The following is a 20,080-nucleotide window of genomic DNA, read 5'->3' on the forward strand; positions in this document are numbered from 1 at the left end:
CCCCAATCAAATGAACCGAATTTATTTGCAAATCTGTTGTTTATAAAAATCAAAAAATTTATCTGTTATTATTAATCATAAAAGTAACATCATATCGTTATTTAGAAATGTGTTTCAATTTCTTACCAAAACGATCCAGAACTTAAAAGATAAAGAAAATCCGAATAATATATTCCTTCACATTCTGTCAGAGCTCATCTAATAAACTGTATTTTATTATAAAAAAACATTAATCTTATTTTGGTTAAAAACTTGGACATTTATCTAACATAGTTTTTGCTTTTATCAAAAGGTTGATCATCACATAGAAAACATAGAATATGTAAATAATTAAACATGTATTCTTCTAAAATGGTATAAATAATAAAAAAGGAAGCCATCGGTGCACAGATGCACACGATCCAAAAAACAACAGCTTTAAAAAAAGAGAAGACATCGGTACACAGACATGCGGAAGATCCAAACAAAAAAAGTAACCAAAAGGAGGACACAAGAATAGATTACAACAGTTAGAAATAACTATGAATTTTTTTTAACATTTTATTTTTTGCTACAAAAGAAGATGATCCTAAAACATAACGACTACTTGTTAAGACTAGTTCAAGTGTTTGAATCAAAATTTGCCTTTAAAGCTAAAATTAAAGAACCGAGACGGCTCTTCTTAAGGAAAGTAGTACTATAGTAACCTGACAAATTAAGTTTTAAGAAATTGATTTTAATAGAAGCATTTAAAAATACAACAACACAAATTATAAGTTATAAGGAAGTTCGGAAACTAGGGGGTTCTAGATAAAAAGTTTTGAAATTGGCCACCCAACTAAGTACTGACGGAATGGCTGTGGAGATACGGGAATTTTGTAATACCACTTCCTTGTTTTAAAACACGACGTGTGGTTGGGGCATGAAGTATATATGCCAGCTTTTGCGATAAGGCGTGGTAATCTCTCTGAATTATTTTGTATGACCTCTGGATTTTTGGATTGTTTTGGGAATTGTAAGTGTATATGATTTAATTATTAATTGTATTTTATGATTATAATTATTAGTTTATGATTATGCCAATAAACCGAGTGCTGTACTATTGTCTCCTTTAGTGCTTAATAAAAGTTATTATAATATATCAAACCTCGCTACAACGTTATTTTAGTCTCTCGATGAACTCCCAGTCGGTACGCCCAAGATAATTAGTCAGGCCAAGGCCTAAGGCAAGCTACCAAAGTTTACTTACTTTAGGGCTGTAATTATACCCCCTATAAAGAGCGAAATAACGTATCAACTATAACCTTACTTTACAATCACCATAATATTACTTTACTACACATTCGTAATTTTATAGATGCCGCACTGAGAGTTATTGTGCCAAAATTAATCAAATGGCCTACCAGCTTGGAACAATTAATGGTAAAAGAAAAGGAATTTGACGAACTTTTGGGATTTCCCATGACTGTTGTGGCTATAGACGTTTTCCATGTCCCTTTCCACCCTCCACAATTTCAAGGGCTGGTATAGCGCGAATATGCTTGTGATATCGGATGCCGAGTACCAATGTTTGTCTGCTAAAGCAGGCATACCAGGTAGATGTAGTGATGCTGGTGCATTTATGTCCACCAGTATTTACCAAAAAGCTATGAATGGCACTGTCTTTCCTAGTTATTCAAGGTCTTTGAATGGTGGCAACAATCCATTTTCTCTTCTTGGGAATGGGGCTTTTAGACTAGAGGCTAGGATGTTGAAGCCTTCTAGAAGGCAGTCAACTGAGCCAGAAAGAATCCTTTTCAATAAAAGGTAAGCTTTTCACATTTTCTCTTGGCTCCTAAGCTTTCATCCAAAGATTAGAATCTACTTCTTGAGCTTTCATTAGCAGACCAATTCATGTCTGCTTTCTTTAAACATTTTTGTTTGTTAAAAACTTCACAGGTTAAATTAATAAAATATGTATTCATTAATTTTTCAGCATAATTAAAAACAATGTGTCTTGGAATAAAATTACCATATTTAACTGTTTATTTACTGAGCAATACATACTCTAACTCTAGGTTCACACAGAAGCAGTTGCTGCGATAGGCAATATTCGTCAATTGCACCGATGTGCAATTTTAGTCGCCGTTATGTTCACACAGGATTTTTACGTCGTCCAACTTTTACCCGCAAAATATTCAAAATTAAAAGAGCGTGGTTGAAATGGATCAGAATGATGTTTTACTTCTTTCCCTTGCTGTGAGAAGGCGAAAGAAGAAGAGAAATACAGTGAGTTGAACACTACTTTTTCTTGCTGATAAAAACCAAGACTTTGCTGTGCTCATATCAGTTTTGTGTAGGGCATAAACAATAGTAGGCAACAATGCTCAGGTGCACCCTACACTTGGAGGGTGTTCCAGGTAAACATTGCAATCTACTTTGTATTAATTTCAAGGTGAACATGTAGACGAGCTACCCTTCAGCATAAGGGCATAAAATTTCTCAGTTATGTGTTGATTTTTGGTGACTTAATTTAATATGTATTTTTCAGCATACTCAATTTAGTCATCCCACTAGGACATTGAAATCTATTCTCATTTAGCTGCTCACATAGACTGCATATTTCCGAAGGGTAGCTCGTCTACATGTTTACCAATTTCAAAGTAACTACACACTTGGAACTTTTCAGTAACCATTGCTGCTTTCAGCCTCCATTACTTGCGCTGTCTGCTGATGATTGTGCACAAGTTACTTCACTAGTTCGAGTTCCCCTTCAGCATGAGGCCATAAAATTTCTCAATGATGTTTTGATTTTGTGTAAGTTCACTTAATCCATATTGATTAGCATACTCCATTTAGTTGCTCACAGCTACCCGCATATTTCAGATGGGGAACTTGTCTACATGTCTACCGATGCTTGTTGACCATGTTTTGATAAAGTTACTAAAGAAGTAACTACAAAGTTACTTTTCAATTTTTCCTGCTGTTACTTCTCTGTCACCTGGAATTAATAAGTTACTTTTTTTAACTTCTCTTAATTTTTAATTGGACCTGTTCTCTTGAACTAGACAAGAATATATAAGGGGAGTAGTACTGCTACCTCATGAAGACAATGGTAACCATGCAGTTCCTAAAATTTGACAAAAAATTGGATTTAAACTCTCCAAGCAGCAATTTGCGTTGATGAATAACATGGTGGTTGGATGAATAACACGGTAGCTGCTCTTTGTGCTGACTTTGCCAAAGGTCACTCTATGCTGCATAATATGCAGAGGGGTTTTTCGTCAATGTGTATTGCTGGCTGGAGACTTTCCACCTGATGTTTTTGAAATTTTAGCAATATTGTATGAAGCAGGCAGTAGTAATTTGTCCCTTATATATTCCTGATCCCAGATAAGTTTAATAAGGTTAGAGAGGCCAAAGGCAACAACAAATGGCTGGAGGCAAAGCTGTAGGCTGCAAGCTAGGATCCCAAAACGGTCAAAAACTGGAATTTCATGAGTGCACCTGATCTTCTTAAACTTTTTACTATAGTATACCCCATGGCAATGGTAGAGGTAAAGCTACCAAAAATCTTTGAAGTTTTGGATCATCTGATAGAGAAACTGCTCAAGGAATCTTGCTGACCTCACCTCTGTCAATTCTACAGGACTCACTATAGTAGGAAAAGTAAAAACGTCCAAACATAGCCTAAAAGTCAACACCGACTAGTTTTCACACTTAATCTGTGGGATTTTAAGCCAAAAATAAAGGGGGGGGCTCATATCCACCAAGAAAGCTTTTATATGTCCATTTTTTGCCAAATAACTGAGTTAATTTTTGGTAAAAACTCATTTCTCAAAAATCAAGTTTTTCATTACAATACCAACTTTCGGTAAATTGTTTTGGCATTTTTGGAAATTTCAGAAAATCCAGAAAAATGAATTTATGCTAAAACACTGACTTGGTCTTTTCTTTTCAGCAAACAACTTCAAGTGGACCACAAAGAAGCTGTTGGATCAGACCAGTGCTAATACAAAGAGAAAAATCAAGTGGTCATGCTACTCTTGTCAAGTCACTTCAACAAAATGATGAGTGCTGGTTTTTTGACTATATGAGGATGAGTCCCCAGAAGTTCCAGGAACTACTATCAATGGTTGAATCCCTTATCTCTAAACAAGATACGAACTGGCGAAGATGCATTAGTGCCAGCGAGCGTCTTTCACTGACAATGAGGCACCTATCTACAGGGGAAAGTAGAAGGTCTCTGTCATTTGCATACTTTACAGGACGATCAACAGTGACCCAAATAATTGAAGAAACTATTGCAGCTATTTCAGAAATACTGCAACCCCGAGTGTTGCAATCACCAACCAAAAAAAGCGACACAGAAATTCCAAAAGAATTTGAAGCTAGATGGAATTTTCCTAACTGCGTGGGATCTATTGATGGAAAGCACATACGAATTAAGTGTCCTGAAGCATAAGGCTCATATTATTTTAATTACAAAGGATTTTTTTAGCATAGTATTACTCGCAGTTGCTGATGCTCAATACAGGTTAACACTTGTGAACATCGGAGCAGAAGGGAGCTCTAGTGATGCTGGTGTTTTTTCAAGGTCAGAGTTTGGGAAAGCTATTCTCAGTGGCACCCTAGAACTACTACTTTTAAAACCAATACCTGATGGCATAGGCTTTCAAGAGCTCGGATGTGTGTGGAGAATGCTTTTGGAATTTTAGCAGCACGATGGAGAGTATTTCATAGCCCGATATTTGCCAAGCTGAGTACTATTCGTAACACAGTAAAAACTTGTGTGTGTTTGCACAACTTTCTGATGGCTGAAAAGACCAGCAGTTATTGTCCAAGGAACTATGGTGATAGAATAGAGGGCAAGGTGAAATGCTCCCCGGGCAATGGAGATCTGAAGCCCGAGATGTGTGGAAAGAGAGGATCAGCCGTCAGAGTGCTAACAACTACACAGAGCTTGCAGCAGAAGTGCGCTCAAGTTTTGCAAAGTATTTTTCCTCTGCCACTGGTAAGCTGTCCTGGCAAGATAGGTACTTATTTGGTGGAGATTAAACTTACAGTTCAGTGACCTATACTGTTCTTTTTTGATACGGCTCTTTGTGGTATCTTAATTTTTTTGGTAGGCGATAAATTCAATTTCTTGATCATTTTCTATCAGCTAGAGGGCAAGAGACCAGGTGGTACTGACTACTTGGAACAAATTAGAGAGAAGCCAACCTTCCTATCTCTTCCATGCTGCGACGAAAGTCCTAGCAGCCCCTAGTAACCGAGAGGCAGTTAGTACTAACCTCCACTTAGTACGAAACTGCAAGTACAAATTCCTATTGCTTGATAGAGCAGAACTATTGTCTGGCTTTTCTAATCTTTTCTGCAACAAGAGCCGCTGGCCAGCTAGATGTTTTTACCTGGACTTAACAGCAACCAAAATATACTGAGTTTGGCTTCTCTCTATTCTATATTCTTTGCACTAGACTTATACTAGGTTTTAAAATTCAGCTTAGTATTCAATTATATACTTTACTAAACATAAATATATGTATAAAAAAAATGAGAGAAAAAACTGGAGCTCCTTCACGGCTGCAAGTGGCCAGAACTAATGTTGTAAAGCAGCTCATGGATTTTGAACATGGCAAAGTCTCTAGCTGCTGTATCCATTTCAGAAAGTTTTTTCGCGACTATTCGTCCAAAGCAAGTCGCAAGAGTATCATCTTCTTTCTTTGTATTTAAGTATTCAATAATACTACGATCTAGGTAGTCAGTTTCTTGATTTCCTCCACCTTTCACTTTCTTATCACTCTTTTTACGGTTTGACACAGGAGAATTGGCACGTTTTGACGATTGAGGCATTTCCACTGGGACTTCAACCTCAGCTTTCACAATGGAATTAACATTTTGGTTGGTATCTGTTTCTTCTAATATTAAACATACGGGACCCAAAGTCATGGAACAAGATGTATCCTCAACTAGAGGACTCTTGAGCATCTCTCCATTTCCACCATCAGGGATAGTTAGGACATAAGTAGCACTGGCACTAGCGTCGTCCTTGTAATTAGAATCTGTCTCGCAGTTCTCAAATGCTTTCTCAAGGAACTGTAAAAGCTTGAACCATTTCCATGGCTTTTTGTCTTTTGCTCCTCCTCCACTTTTCCAAGCTTTCTTCTCCCTCATAAAGGTGGTTCGCAAATTCTTTCACTTGTCCTTGCATGCTGCAACTGCAATGAAAAAAAAATATGTAATGTTTTTAAATAAAATTCTATAAATTACAGCAATACAGCCCCCTTTAGCAAAACTATACCATTTTTTTTTAGTTGCTATTCTCAAAAAAAGTTTTATCTCCTCCCCCTTTATTTTGGCTCAAAATGCCCCTGCTAGAGAACCCTAGCAATTGCTGAAGCAAAGAAGTTTCTTTAAGATGCAAAGGTGCCTGATGAAAGTGTTTATATTGCATGAGAATTCTGGCTACCCCTCTGGATAGATTCCACTTGTAATTGGAAACCCCTTATACCACTGAACTACTGTTTGCATTTTAAAATCCAAACAGATTCCGAAAAAGGTTACAAGATATAAAAGAGAAAATTATAGGATTATACAAATAGCATAATCATTTGCCCTCTAATTAGGGGCAAGAAACTTCCAAAGTTAATATAATAGCCCTAACATAAGTCTATTTAACATAAGATTATATGTACAACGTAAGTGCTGTAGCAAGGCAGTAATATAAGAGAAAAAATTCTTCAGTTTCAGACCAAATGCAACTTTGTGTAGGTACCAGTGCACAAACACAAAGTCTAGAGAGTTTTGGGTAGACATTTATTTCACCAAAAGCAACCTTTAGCAAAGCTTTTTTTGTAGAATTTTGACATTTTTGATAATTTTTGGCAGTTTTTTGGTAGTTTAGGTAAAATATGGTGCTACCTTTGTGATTTTTTATAAATTTGGTCCCATAAAAGGAGTGAGGAAGGAGTGTAGCTTCCAAACCCCCCTTAAAGATGCCCCTGTTTCCTTTTTGTCAGTCAAGTTAATAGCCTACATGGCTAAATTTTAAGCAGATCTAGCAAATTTAGCTGATTATCCTCACAGCTCAATATTTATTTTTCTCCTATAAAGCAGTTCTAGGAAAGGAATAAATGAAAACTATGGCAACTACGTGGTGGTGAAATTAAATTCCTATGGCTCAATAAATATGAGAAAAGAGTAGTGTTTCCATATTTTGGGACTGCAGTCGATAGTTTAGTGTCTAGGTACTATCCAGGAATTATGGATTGTTAACATCGTCTGGGTCACCTTACAACATACACCTTATTACACCCAAACAAGTCAAAGAACACATAAAAAATTTTATGAAGCTAACATTTTATTCAATTTGACCATCAAATGTGCTTGTGATGCACCAATGCAACCAAATGAAACATTCTGAATGGTCCTTCGTATGAGAAAATGGAATCCAGATCTTTTTTTTTCGTAACATAGCTCAGGCCAGGCTTAGGCTCCGTTCACATTGCTGTAATAAAGTTTATACGGTAATGGTGCTGGTTAGCTACCCCTTATAAAAAAGACTTTTTTCTTACTGCATATTATTCAGTCAATTGGGCTGTAATGTTGCAGAGATACGTCCCAGTGGAAGCAGTATATTAACGACTCACTTCTTACTGTATATCCTGGTTCTACTGGGCAGTACCTCTGCACTCTATACTGCAGGGGTAGTTAATCTGCACCTTTACCATGTAATACGATGAGTAAGAAAAATAATGTAATAGACCTCGGTTCTATTTTTTCTTGTTATGACTGATCAGAATGCTTAATTGGTTGTCAGCACATCAAGAACAAATAGGCTAGGTTATGGTTGTCTATATCAACAAAATAGAAGGAACCCCTATGGTAAAAGTGCAGAGATACTGTCCAATAGAGCAGGATGTACAGTAAAAAATAGGTTGTTAATATCCTGCTTCTACTCAGAAGCACCTAGGCCTAGGCTCCTTTAGCCCAATAGACTGAATAATAAACAGTAGGAAAAAAGTGATTTTATCAGGCGTCTCTGCAACTTTACAGAGAGAGGGGTCTCTGCAACGACTCACTTCTTACTGTATATCCTGGTTCTACTGGGCAGTACCTCTGCACTCTATACTGTAGGGGTAGCTAATCTGCACCTTTACCATGTAATAAGATGAGTAAGAAAAATAAGGTAATAGACCTCGGTTCTGTTTTTTCTTGTTAGGACTGAACAGAATGCTTAATTGGTTGTCAGCACATAAAGAACAAATAGCCTAGGTTATGGTTGTCTAAATTAACAAAATAAAAGGAACCCCTATGGTAAAAGTGCAGAGATACTGCCCAATAGAACAGGATGTACAGTAAGAAATAGGTTGTTAATATCCTGCTTCTACTCAGAAGCACCTAGGCCTATGCTCCTTTAGCCCAATAGACTGAATAATAAACAGTAGGGAAAAAGTGATTTTATCAGGCGTCTCTGCAACTTTACAGAGAGAGGGGTCTCTGCAACGACTCACTTCTTACTGTATATCCTGGTTCTACTGGGCAGTACCTCTGCACTCTATACTGTAGGGGTAGCTAATCTGCACCTTTACCATGTAATAAGATGAGTAAGAAAAATAAGGTAATAGACCTCAGTTCTGTTTTTTCTTGTTAGGACTGAACAGAATGCTTAATTGGTTGTCAGCACATCAAGAACAAATAGCCTAGGTTATGGTTGTCTAAATTAACAAAATAGAAGGAACCCCTATGGTGAAAGTGCAGAGATACTGCCCAATAGAACAGGATGTACAGTAAGAAATAAGTTGTTAATATCCTGCTTCTACTCAGAAGCACCTAGGCCTATGCACCTTTAGCCCAATAGACTGAATAATAAACAGTAGGAAAAAAGTGATTTTATCAGGGGTCTCTGCAACTTTACTGTGCCATATTACATGCCTTTCTTGCAACTGCAGTAACAAAAAAAGGTGGACCCACACTGACATAGGCTAATGGTTCTCACCTGGTAATCCTGTCGCTCTAGACTCCTGCTCCCATACTTTCAGGACCAAAACTGCATTTTTATGTCCCTTTTCCTTCTTTTCATAAATAATTTTATTAAACTGGACAGCCATAATTAACTTTTCAGTTTGATCGTTTTTATTTGTTTCTCCCATCGTTGCTGTTGTTTTGAAAAAATTGCTCGAAAAATCGCTCAGTTGCCCGATAAAAGTTGGATTTTTTCAACTCTGGGTAGTTGCTTGACGAAGCAACTAAAATTGCCAAAGTTGGCAACTAAATTGCGGCGACAGGCAAATTTCGCTCCTGTGTGAACCTATAGTAATTGTTGAATTCCAGGTTTTAATAATTTTTATTCTGGTATGAAAAAAACAAAGCTGCTAAACTTGTTGTTAAGCATAAATAACAAAGGCCTATCTTGTTCTTGTCACTGTGAACAGAGTAGGGCAAAAATATAGCGGATTTAATGTCCATGTTTTCTCTAAAGCAAGTAATTTTGCTTGTTTTTTTTTAAATAATTTTCTTAGAATAGTATGTTCAGATTCAATCAAATATTTCTCAGCTTAGTATAGCTACACAGCTTAAACACTAAACTACGGTAATAAACTTAAATGAATGTTAGAATTCCAAGTTCTAAAGATAACCATTTCCATAAAAATAAAAACTCAATATTGATAACGATAATGGTTATTGTTCTAAAGGTCATAGGACAATGACAATACAAACTAAAAAATTTAATTATAATAAAATTATGTTATGGATATGGCTTCAAAAATGAAATATCTAACGTTTATGTTCTCTGTTCAAGTTTTGGCATGCTATCTTTCTTCTCTCCAATAGTTTTACATAAAGTTTTTGGTGAATTTAAGATTGGATAATTACTGATTGGATAGTTCACTAACGCTGGTCGGAGAAACGTCAAATTAGAATTTCTCAAACAATACATTTCCTGAAAGCGAGCCCCAAGTGATAGCTGGTTCTATTACCATACAGGGGTCCTCGCGAGTATGTATCACTTTATGTTTTTTTGAAAATTTTTAAAGCCATAGTTGAATTATAGTCAAGAATTATGGCACTCACGAGACAATATTTTGATGACCGAATGGACGAAGTCCTGCAGAAATTCGCAAATCTCCAGCAGTAAGATAAACTTCTACGGTCGGAAAACTGGTCGCTCAGATCCGAGCTTTTAAGAGTTAAATCGACCGCTCTTTGGTCAGAACTATACTCGAGAAGAAACAATTTTGTTATCCACGGTCTAGAATCTTCAGATGGCGAAGATCTCCGTCAGAAAGTAGTTGGCTTCTTCAAATAAAAACTCGGAATAGCTACCGCAAACGAGATACGGATGAATGTGGTATACAGAATTTCAAAAAAACCGTCAAATGCCGAGTAGTCTGGCTCTAGCGGTCCTAAACTGAGAAACAGCGCGGAACGAAAAAAGTCCGCTCATCCGATTTTCGCTAGCCTTGAAAATTTTGATCGGTCAGAAATAATGAAAGAGTGTGGTAAACTAAAAAAACAGTTTTAGCGTATCTGTTGACTTGCCAGCTGATCTCGAGAAACGACGCAAAGAACTTTTATCACTTGGTTATAAGCTACGAAATTCAAAAATAGCGAGTGAGAAAATAGTGGAAACGCGTCTGATCCAAAAAGGGATCAAACTTTGGTTAGAAACCAAGAAATCAAAGACGGCTCAGTGGATGAAGTTTCCAGACGAATGCTACGATCTGCTCAAGCTTCCCCGCGCTGGCTCGGACGATGCGAATGATTCTAATTCGGACGCTTAGAATTTTTCTTTTTTTTTTTAATACTTTGTGAGGTTTGTGGGGTAGCTATAATAATGAAAGTAATTAGGAGTGAATATTGGTAAAATTAGAGCAGTAAAATTGATGAAAAATTTAAATTTAAAAAGTATTATAACTGTGCCATGAGAGAGTGTTTATGTGTTATTCGCCGCTTGCATATTCTTGATTTCTGTTTATCCAATGAAATGTTTTTCCTTTTCGTGTGTTCTTGCTTTGTTTTTCTTTTCCAGAGTTACAAGAAAAGTTCGGGTTTACAAACTTCAGAGTGGTCTACTGCTCTTCTCAAACGTAAAGCCATTGTCTCTCTTCAGTATGTTGGTAAATGATTAATTCCTGTTCTAATTTTCCCTGGGGTGCCTCCTCCTCAACAACCCATAGTAATGCTAGACTAGTAGAGCGGGAAGAAATTTTTTGGATTTAGAAAATATTTTTGATTTAGAAATTAATAATGAATCTGATACCCCGTTATTTGATAAAAGTAAATTTCATAGAAGCCGTTATGAAGAAGTGTGTAATTTAAGTACGGGACGCTCTGACTCTCAGCTCACTGTTCTTCAACTGAACTGTCAAGGGTTATGCTCATCGTTTGCAGATCTAACGACTCTTTGTCAACAGTTGCAGCCAGATGTAGTCGGACTTTGCAAAACCTTTTTAACAAGACAAACAGATACCCTTCTGGAAATACCTGGATATACTTTCCATTTTTTGCACAGAACAGCATTGAAGAGAGGAGGTTTAGCTATTTACACACGGCAAGAGTACTTGGTATGCATTAACAAAGAATTAACCCGGAATATAGAAGGAATTTATGAATCACTTTTCCTGGAAATGTGTTTACCTTCACAGAAGAAATTAACAGTTGGAGAAGTATACCTCCCACCGGCAGGATCTGTTTCTTCATTCTTGGAAAACTTAAGCCAAATATCGGATCATCTAGAGAAACAAGGGAATGAAGCTATCTTAATGGGGGACTTCAACATCAATCTTACTCTTCCTCTATCTTCCGGTGCGACAGATCTGCTTAGTATAATGTCTGCTTTGAATATGTACCTCTCGATGACGATTTCAACCCGAGTAACTGCGACTTCCCACTCACTGATTGACAACATTTTTTCGACTCTGCCTCCAACATCAGCCTCAGTTCTGCTATCCGACACTTCAGATCACTTCCCTCTGCTTACAAATTTCAACATACAGCATAAATATCTAAAGCCTAATGCTTCGATTAAGCAGGGGTTTACTACCTGGAAACTGAATGACGAGAACTTGAAAACCCTTAATCAAAATCTGGAGAGCACATCCTGGGAAAGTGTTATGAATACAGTTGATGCTAATTCAGGATTTGAGGAATTTCATAACATTTTCATGAGAATATATACGGATTGCTGTTGTGAAAAGCGTTCAAGGAAGACGGGACGGAAAAATCAACCCAGAATCCCTTGGATTAGTCATGGACTGCTCCAGTGTATTAACAGGAAAAATAAACTGTGGATGGATTACACAAATGACCCATGCATTGCAACGCTGGAGAAATATGAAAAATATAAAAAATGTCGTCGATCAGTTTTACGTAAAGCTAAACGAGATTATTTTAGTGGGAAAATAGCTGAAAGTGACAAAAATTCTCGGAAAATATGGAAGGTTGTTAACTCTATACTGCGTCCCTGCAGCCCCCATCTGAGCTTCCATCTAAATTATCTGTCAATGCGGAGACAGTAACAGGACCAGATAACGTTGCAAATGCATTGGGAACATTTTTGCCAGAAGTGGGCAGAAAAACAGCAGATTCTGTTGGGAATTCCGCGAAGAGTTTTAAAGATTACCTTGGCCCGGCATGCACTAAATACATGGCAATAGCACTTGTCTCTTCATCTGAAATTCTGCTAATCGTACTAAATCTAAGAGGCAATTCGGCTTCTGGGTTCGACCGAGTACATACCAAAGTGTTAAAAGCAGTTGCCCCTTCAATCATTGAACCCCTTACTTACCTCATAAATTTGTCTCTGCACAAGGACACTTTCCCAGAACTGCTAAAGAAAGCTAGAATAATTCCACAGCATAAAGAGGGTTCTCGAGTTAACCCCGCTAATTACAGACCTATTTCTATCCTCTCAGTTTTTTCAAAAGTTTTTGAAAAACCTATGCAACAACAGCTACTCCAGTTTCTGGAGAAGAAAGGGTTTCTTAATAATCGCCAGTTTGGGTTCAGACCAGGGCACTCCACACAGGATGCACTAACGGCGTTAAGTTTATGGATAAACAAAACTTTGGATTCTGGTCTAATACCTGCAGCGGTTCTGCTTGATATCAGGAAAGCATTTGATAGCATGTACCATTCAATTCTCTTCGGGAAACTGGAACATATAGGAATAAGAGGTGAAGCTCTGGATTGGTTCAGATCATATCTGAGGGACCGCAGGATTTATTTGGGAGAAGATCCTGGAAACGATGTGCTCGTTAACTGCGGTGTCCCCCAGGGCTCAATATTAGGACCATTACTTTTCCTGATCCATGTAAACGATCTGAGTCGAGTGCTGAACCCGGCACGAACAAATCTTCGCTGCTTTAACTTGTGCAAGGATGAAAACTCCCTCCAGTCCGAAGGTGAAGATGATGAGCTCGTGGCCTTTGCCTTGACACCACGCTTGGTTGCTGTGAAACGGATAAGACAACGCTCATGTCTAAACTGAGGAAGGTTCTGGAGGGGACGTATCTCTGGATGGATGCTAACCGACTTGTTATTAATGTTGAGAAATCTTGCGTTTTATTTTTTTTCCCGGGTTGGAAGTGTCCATCCGGAGATATGTGGTATCAAGACATCCAGAGGTGTGATTAGTCGGCCAGAAAAGCATTTTGCAAAATACCTAGGAATCCTCCTCGATGAGAACCTATCATTCGTGCATCATATTCAAGCAGTAGAGTTGAAGCTATCCCGGAATTTTGGAATAATAAAAAATTGAAAAGCGCTTTGCCGCAGAAAACGCTGGTTCTCCTTTACAATGCTCTTATAAAACCCCATTTACAGTATTTTGCAATGATTTAGCAATCAACTTTTAAATCCCACCTGCGAAAACTGAATTAGATTCATCAATGATGCCTGATATTAGTTGAAAAAAATGAAGAGTACTTGTTATTAGGGTCCCTGCATCAATTATCATGCTTGACCTTTGTGTTCAAGTTTTTAGCTGGAGAGCTGCCATCTGCGTTTAAAAGATTATTTCGACCTATTTCAGACCAGCATAATTTGCATACCCGATCATCATCAAACCTGCAATTACCCCTCACCCCGACCGTGCGATCAGATTTCGCTCCTAACGTATCTTGTGCAAAGATATGGAACCTGATCCCAGAAGAGCTGAGAGGTAGGAGCTCCCTCGCATCATTTAAAAAAAAAGAGTAAAAAATCATTTAATAGCGTTTCAAATGAATAGTTAATAATAATAAAAAAAATTAGAATTAAATGTAAGTAGTAAATTTAAATTACAAATGTATGATTTTTAAATATGACGGGGTCGTTTCCCCTGAGGGTAAGGAACGGGAAGGTAATAGTGTTAGTTATTTGGTAAATAAGGAGTATGGTTGTGTCTGAGATTAGGAGCGTTGACCATTCCGCGTATTATGTTAAATTGTAATGATTTTGGTTCTTAGCGTCCAGGAATGGACTGAGCATTTTGATTTTGTGAGATTTATGTTCTTATTTGTTAATAGACCCATTGAACATTGAACAACAATAATAACAAAAACTTTGCTATTATCTCATAGTTGAGATTTTGTTCTATCCATCTTATGAATTAAATCTTCAAAACTTTGTGTTTACTGTTAAAATAAAAAAAAAATCTAAATTGGTTGAACATTGTTGAAAAGACAAATTAATAATTTTACGCATGATATTCAAGCTTTATATTCCCTACGAGAATTTTAAAGATTCTTTTGACTTTTACTAGGGTAAAAGGACACTTTACCAAGGTCTAGGACAGTGCCAAATCTCATACATATATCTATAAAACTGCATATGTCCTTTGGCTGCATCTTACCTCAGCTAGGGGGGGCAATTGTGGCATAATATGGGCCCCATGTCCATTGCTGGAAGTTCTATTCATGTACATCAATTAGTTTCCTAGATACCAGATTGTTCTTCGTTAAGATATTTCAACCAATGTTTTTTGTTATTTTATAAATACTCCAAATTTTATGTTTTAATTTTTAGTCAAATATTGGGCTATGTTTCAGGTTGTAAACTTTTGTGGGTAGGCTTTTGCTGCATTGGTTATTAGTTAAAGTGTTTTATTTGAACTATGCTTAGCCTTCTAGTTATAATACTCAAAAACCTACATTTTACATTGCAGTTCAACCTAAAAGATCTAAAACGTTTTTAGATTTTTTAGCAACCTAAAAAGTTTTTTGGATACACTATCTAGTATGTCTTATTAATCTTTATAATTATGCATTATATGATTTTTGGATGATATCTTTTGATTTTGTTCTACTTCCAAATTTTTCTCTAAGACTAGACCTCCACTCTCTAGAAGAAACTCAGTATTGACCCCCTTGAACTTCTGTTGTAAATGGAAACTCTTGGCATTAAATGAACTAAAATGACATAGGGCAGAAATATTTGCTGACCAATTCAAATTTTCTTGAATACCATATAAAAAAACTTTGACTAAAAATACTTTGGTTATTATTTAATTTTAATCCGCACAAAAATAAACTTATTTTAAAGGGGTAGTTTAGCTGAAGCAAATAAATTAAGAAAGAAATTAAAAATTTAAATTAGAAAAGCTGCCCGAGCTTACTATAAAAAAAAATTAAAAACTTGTGCCATGATAAACCAAAGAATTGGTACTCTGAAATTAAAAAACTTACCTGCAAGAGTCATGAACATCTAAATTTCAATATAAACTAACCTCCAAAGACCACAGCTAATAACCTCAATAAATTTCTGGCTTCTATTGTCCAGAGTCTGCGACTACTATGTTACGTATTTCCGGATATTCCTGTTTCTTTTTCATTCCCCCATATTTCCCCACCTGATGTTGTGAAAAAAATTGAAAAACTCAAACGATCAAGCATTTGCCCTTTAGATATCCCTGTTCCTCTCATTAAACCTATCAGTGATTACCTTTCAAAGCCCCTATCTACCCTGTTTAATGAGATTACCAAATCTGGAGAGTTCCCTCAATATTGGAAACAAGGCTTTACTACCCCAATCAAAAACAAAATTAGGAAGACTGGCTTCGATGGCATTCGTCCTATTACCCTCACCTCCATTTTTTCAAAATTGTATGAAAGTTTTCTCCCAGACTGGGAGAAAACTTTTTTCTCCCATTAAAGTCCTCCCCCTCATTCATCTTAGACAGTTTGGTAGTCTCAAATCCACGTCAACCTCTCATTACCTGATCCATCTTGTTGATACCATGGGTAAATTAATTGAAAAACACGTGGCTTAATCTGATTTCTATTGATCTTTAATAAGCTTTCAATTTGATTAACCATAATTTACTTATTGATAAACTTAAAAATTAATTCCACACTGAAAATTTCCTAGTTAAGCTCGTTGCCTCTTTTCTCTCTAACAGATCTCCAGCAGTTAAATATCTAATTTGTTTCTTAAACAATCTCCCTATATTTAATAGCATTCCTCCGGGTACTATTCTAGGCCCTCTCCTTTTTTCCTTTAATATCAACATTATTTCAACCCTTTATGACAATAGATGTAAATTTATTGACTCGACAGTTTTAGAGACATGTCACAAAAACATTTTTTGTAACCAAATGGGCATACTTCAAGATACTGCCTCTGAGGCCTCGTCCCTTGACATGACAGTTAACCCTTCTGACTCCGCACTAGTCTCAGTAAGTTTCCTTCAATTCCCTACCCTTTTTCTTCATCCTATCCCTCCTGAAACCTCTGTCACATCTCTTAAGCTCCTTGGTGTTGCAATTTCTTCCAATTTGAAAGGGGATACCCATATAAATAATATCCTATGACAAGCAAATTCCTCGCTTTCCCTCCTTAAACCCTTAAACAAATTGAGTTGCCCCCAATCACATTTATTACAAGTATGCATTTTTTTCGTACGTCCCATAGTAGAGTATGCTTGTCTTGTGTGGCACCCTGGCCTCTCAAATGAAGCAACACAAAAGATTGAAAAAACCCAAAAGAGAGCTGTAAGAATCACTTTCAAAGAGGGCAAGGTACCATATTTGCATTTGTTAAACATTTCAAAACTAGAGACCCTCGAGCGCAGAAGAAATAATTTATGCCTCCGTTTTGGTAAGTCGGCACACTGAACCGCCGTAACGTGAACCTTTTCCTGAATACCATGCACCTGAAAGAAATCGTCCTCCATAAGCTGTGTCCCAGCCTTATATCCCACAATCCTTTTATCCGACAATTTTATTCTCAATCTCAAGTGTTTTTATCCTTTGGTTTAATTATCGTGACGAAGTTTTATAAGACAACTTTATTTTGCTAATTATGACTAAGAGACATCATATTTGGGCTTTGCCCACGAGAGCTATGTCTTGTTTTTGGATTAAATGAATTTGAGTAAAAAAAGGTGCAATGCGTCAAATTGTATTTATAGTGTATTTTCGAAAAAAAGTTAAATCTGTTATAAGGCATGCAAAATTGATTATGTCGGTTGGTGGAGTGTAAGATCCGTAGAAAAAAGGAGAAGTAAACCAACCCTATCCATAAGGCGGAGGAATAAAGAATAGGTAAACTCTACGTTTCTGAAACCAGAGTTTCAGGCTCTGGCTCAACAGCAATCACAGGGCCTAAACCACTGTAGCAACTCTCCTTTTCTACTCTAGGATAGAAGATAAACATGGACTACATTAATTCGGTTATATAATGAATCAGAAAGCAAGAAACGCGCTGTTGGAATGGGAACTAATTTGCCCTGGACTTATCTAAATTTAACTAAACCGAAGTCCATCAAACGTAGCCATAAATCCTCTCTACAGTCCCACCTGTGTTACCGTTGATGTAGTTAAGGATGAACATCATACATAATTGCAGCACCTATCATGTTTGGGTGCTGCAGAAGATTGTTTTATCGTTGCTAAGAAGGACAATGCGAAATTGACCCGTTAGATTAGACCCATCATAATCCCTGAATTCCCAAGCTGTCCAATACCTGCTCTGACGATGCTATGCCAAGATTTAACCTGGCCGCTGTTCTTTCTACCCTGGAAAGAGAGGTGCTGCTATTAGTAGGTGGCATGTCATGGTCTCTTCAGAGCTGCTCATTACGTGGCCTAGGCAATTGAGAGGTGATTAAGACCCCCAAAGTGTTAATTATTGACATATTCCTTTTCCTTTTCGAGTCCATTGTTCAGGGATGATTTTGGGAAATCATCCCAAATGATCAGATGAGTGTCTTAAACCAAATACGATAAGCCCAGATAAAGATAAAAAAATTTATTTTTAAAAATTGCTATCACAAGCACCGAAGGGCCCAATTCATGTTTTGAAGTCAAAAACATAAACTGGGCAATACCCACACTGTGCCAAATTAAACCGACCGTCTCTTGCCACTTGTTTTTTTTCATTTCGTATGTTTAATAGATACATGAATAGATAAATGAATTTTTTGGGCGAATAAAGGCCGTACGAGAGAATGAGTGACGTTAATCAGCTTAGAATTAGTCACAATTGGACACAAACTGCACCAATAGTAAGTCAAAGAAAATATGTAAATATTATTTAAAGAAAAGAATAGGGTATGTCCAGTCACGTTTGTGCTGCTTTACATGCTCGTAGTTCAATATATTTCCTTACAGAAACCCACCCTTTGTGGGGCTTCTTTACTGTTTCAAAGACAGAAGATGTTTTTTCTAGTTCAACTGCAATTGTAAAACGCGGTTCTGCAGTTCACATTTGTCGCATTTTCAAATACCAACATTGTATGTAAACATCATCATTATTATTTGCAATATTGAAGCCCCCAATATATGTTTCTCTTCTTTAAAATTAAAATTATTCATTATACTTTATTTTTGTATGACTTGTTTATTAAATCTAAAAACAAAAAATTAGTGAGGGAAACTGACAACTATGTTGCAAATAATTTGCTTCCAGCCTGTGTCCCCACCTTATATCCCATTCCTTGTACTACCTTGCGATACAAAAATGTTTTATCCCTTGTTTTACTGACATAATAAATAGTTTTTAACTTGTACATAACCAATTTCTTGTATTGCCAGTGTAGCAAGTGTTTCCTAGCTTTGTACTTTAATTTCATGTTCGAACTTATTTTTTAATTTAGAATTTTATCTTTTATGTTTTACCTGACCTCAGAAATTTTATCTTTTCATTGAATTGATTTTGTATGTTGTTCTTTTTTTTGTTATTGTCTGTTATTTCTTATTTGACTCAAAATGCAAATTCAGCCTTTAAAGGCTAGTAGTAGTTCATTTTTTAAGTAAATCTTATCTAACTGAAAATCTTGTTCCTAATATGGTTCTGCAAATACAACAATGACAGCTAATATATTTTTCGTTTGTGCTTTATATTTTTAAAATTTCTAGGAGTACGCCCAGCTTTCAATGAAGAGATTGCTGAGACACATGAAACATCAATTGAAACAGATATAAATGAAATATTGGAAAACCATAATCAAGGTTTGTAATTAACTTGTGCAGTATATATTTTTGAAGTATTTTTCTTTATTTTTTCTTCAGTAATTAGTTTTGCTGGAATCAATAAGAAAGAACTTCCATAGGATCTTTCAAATTCATAAGTATCTACCAAGAAATGATTTTGGACAATTAGCTTGAATTTTGGTTGAGCTGAACTATAAGTTTTGAAAGGAAAGGGAATTTTTCTTATTGAGGCAAAGGGTTTTCAAACCCTGGAATGACTATGTATAGTCCAACACTGTTATTTTTAGCATCATAAATAAAATGTTTTATTTTCTTTTTCAAACAACTGAAAAGGTTGACGCAAAGCAACAACTAAGAATGAAAATTATTAATGGCTGAAGTATTTTGTTCGCTTTTTACCATAACAGACATTTCAAGACAAGTTTGCAGTGCTATGAAAGGGTTTTGGTAAGATATGCAGAATATTGTACCTTTAAGCCACCCTCCTCTGTTGCCACGCCTGCACTTAAGTCAAAACTTCCATTCTTATTGGGAGAAGGCTGTAAAAATGGTGTTTTTTCCGGATTATACCCAAAACATCACACATTTTGTGGTCTATTGTGAAATCTTTTCCCAGGAGGGGAAGGAGTAAATGTATTAATAAATTAATTTAATAAAAATGATTTTTATTCCTCCCACAAAATATTGATACCAAATAAAATATTTGC

At 36.4% G+C, this 20,080-nt stretch overlaps 2 protein-coding genes and 1 pseudogene across 2 annotated transcripts; 2 read left to right on the forward strand and 1 right to left on the reverse strand.

The window, feature by feature from the left end:
• The first annotated feature begins 2,078 nt into the window (after positions 1 to 2,078).
• On the forward strand, positions 2,079 to 5,170 carry LOC148939031 (uncharacterized). The gene is made up of 2 exons (XM_089107324.1): positions 2,079 to 2,247; positions 3,920 to 5,170. Exons 1-2 carry the CDS (start codon positions 2,182 to 2,184, stop codon positions 4,421 to 4,423), a joined length of 570 nt encoding a protein of 189 aa, XP_088963450.1. The 5' UTR covers positions 2,079 to 2,181; the 3' UTR covers positions 4,424 to 5,170.
• A 320-nt stretch (positions 5,171 to 5,490) lies between these two features.
• Positions 5,491 to 9,024, reverse strand: LOC148939032 (uncharacterized). The gene is made up of 2 exons (XM_089107289.1): positions 8,957 to 9,024; positions 5,491 to 6,176 (listed from the first exon to the last, which is right to left on the reverse strand). Exon 2 carries the CDS (start codon positions 6,130 to 6,132, stop codon positions 5,536 to 5,538), a length of 597 nt encoding a protein of 198 aa, XP_088963415.1. The 5' UTR covers positions 6,133 to 6,176; positions 8,957 to 9,024; the 3' UTR covers positions 5,491 to 5,535.
• Positions 9,025 to 16,535: 7,511 nt separating this feature from the next.
• The window catches only part of LOC148939033 (uncharacterized), a 19,589-nt pseudogene continuing 16,044 nt past the window's right edge, over positions 16,536 to 20,080 (forward strand).

Source organism: Artemia sp. Qi Xiang Cuo, unplaced genomic scaffold, assembly GCF_049724085.1.
Source record: "Artemia sp. Qi Xiang Cuo unplaced genomic scaffold, ASM4972408v1 HiC_scaffold_22, whole genome shotgun sequence".
In the NCBI taxonomy this organism is placed as follows: Eukaryota; Metazoa; Arthropoda; class Branchiopoda; order Anostraca; family Artemiidae; genus Artemia; species Artemia sp. Qi Xiang Cuo.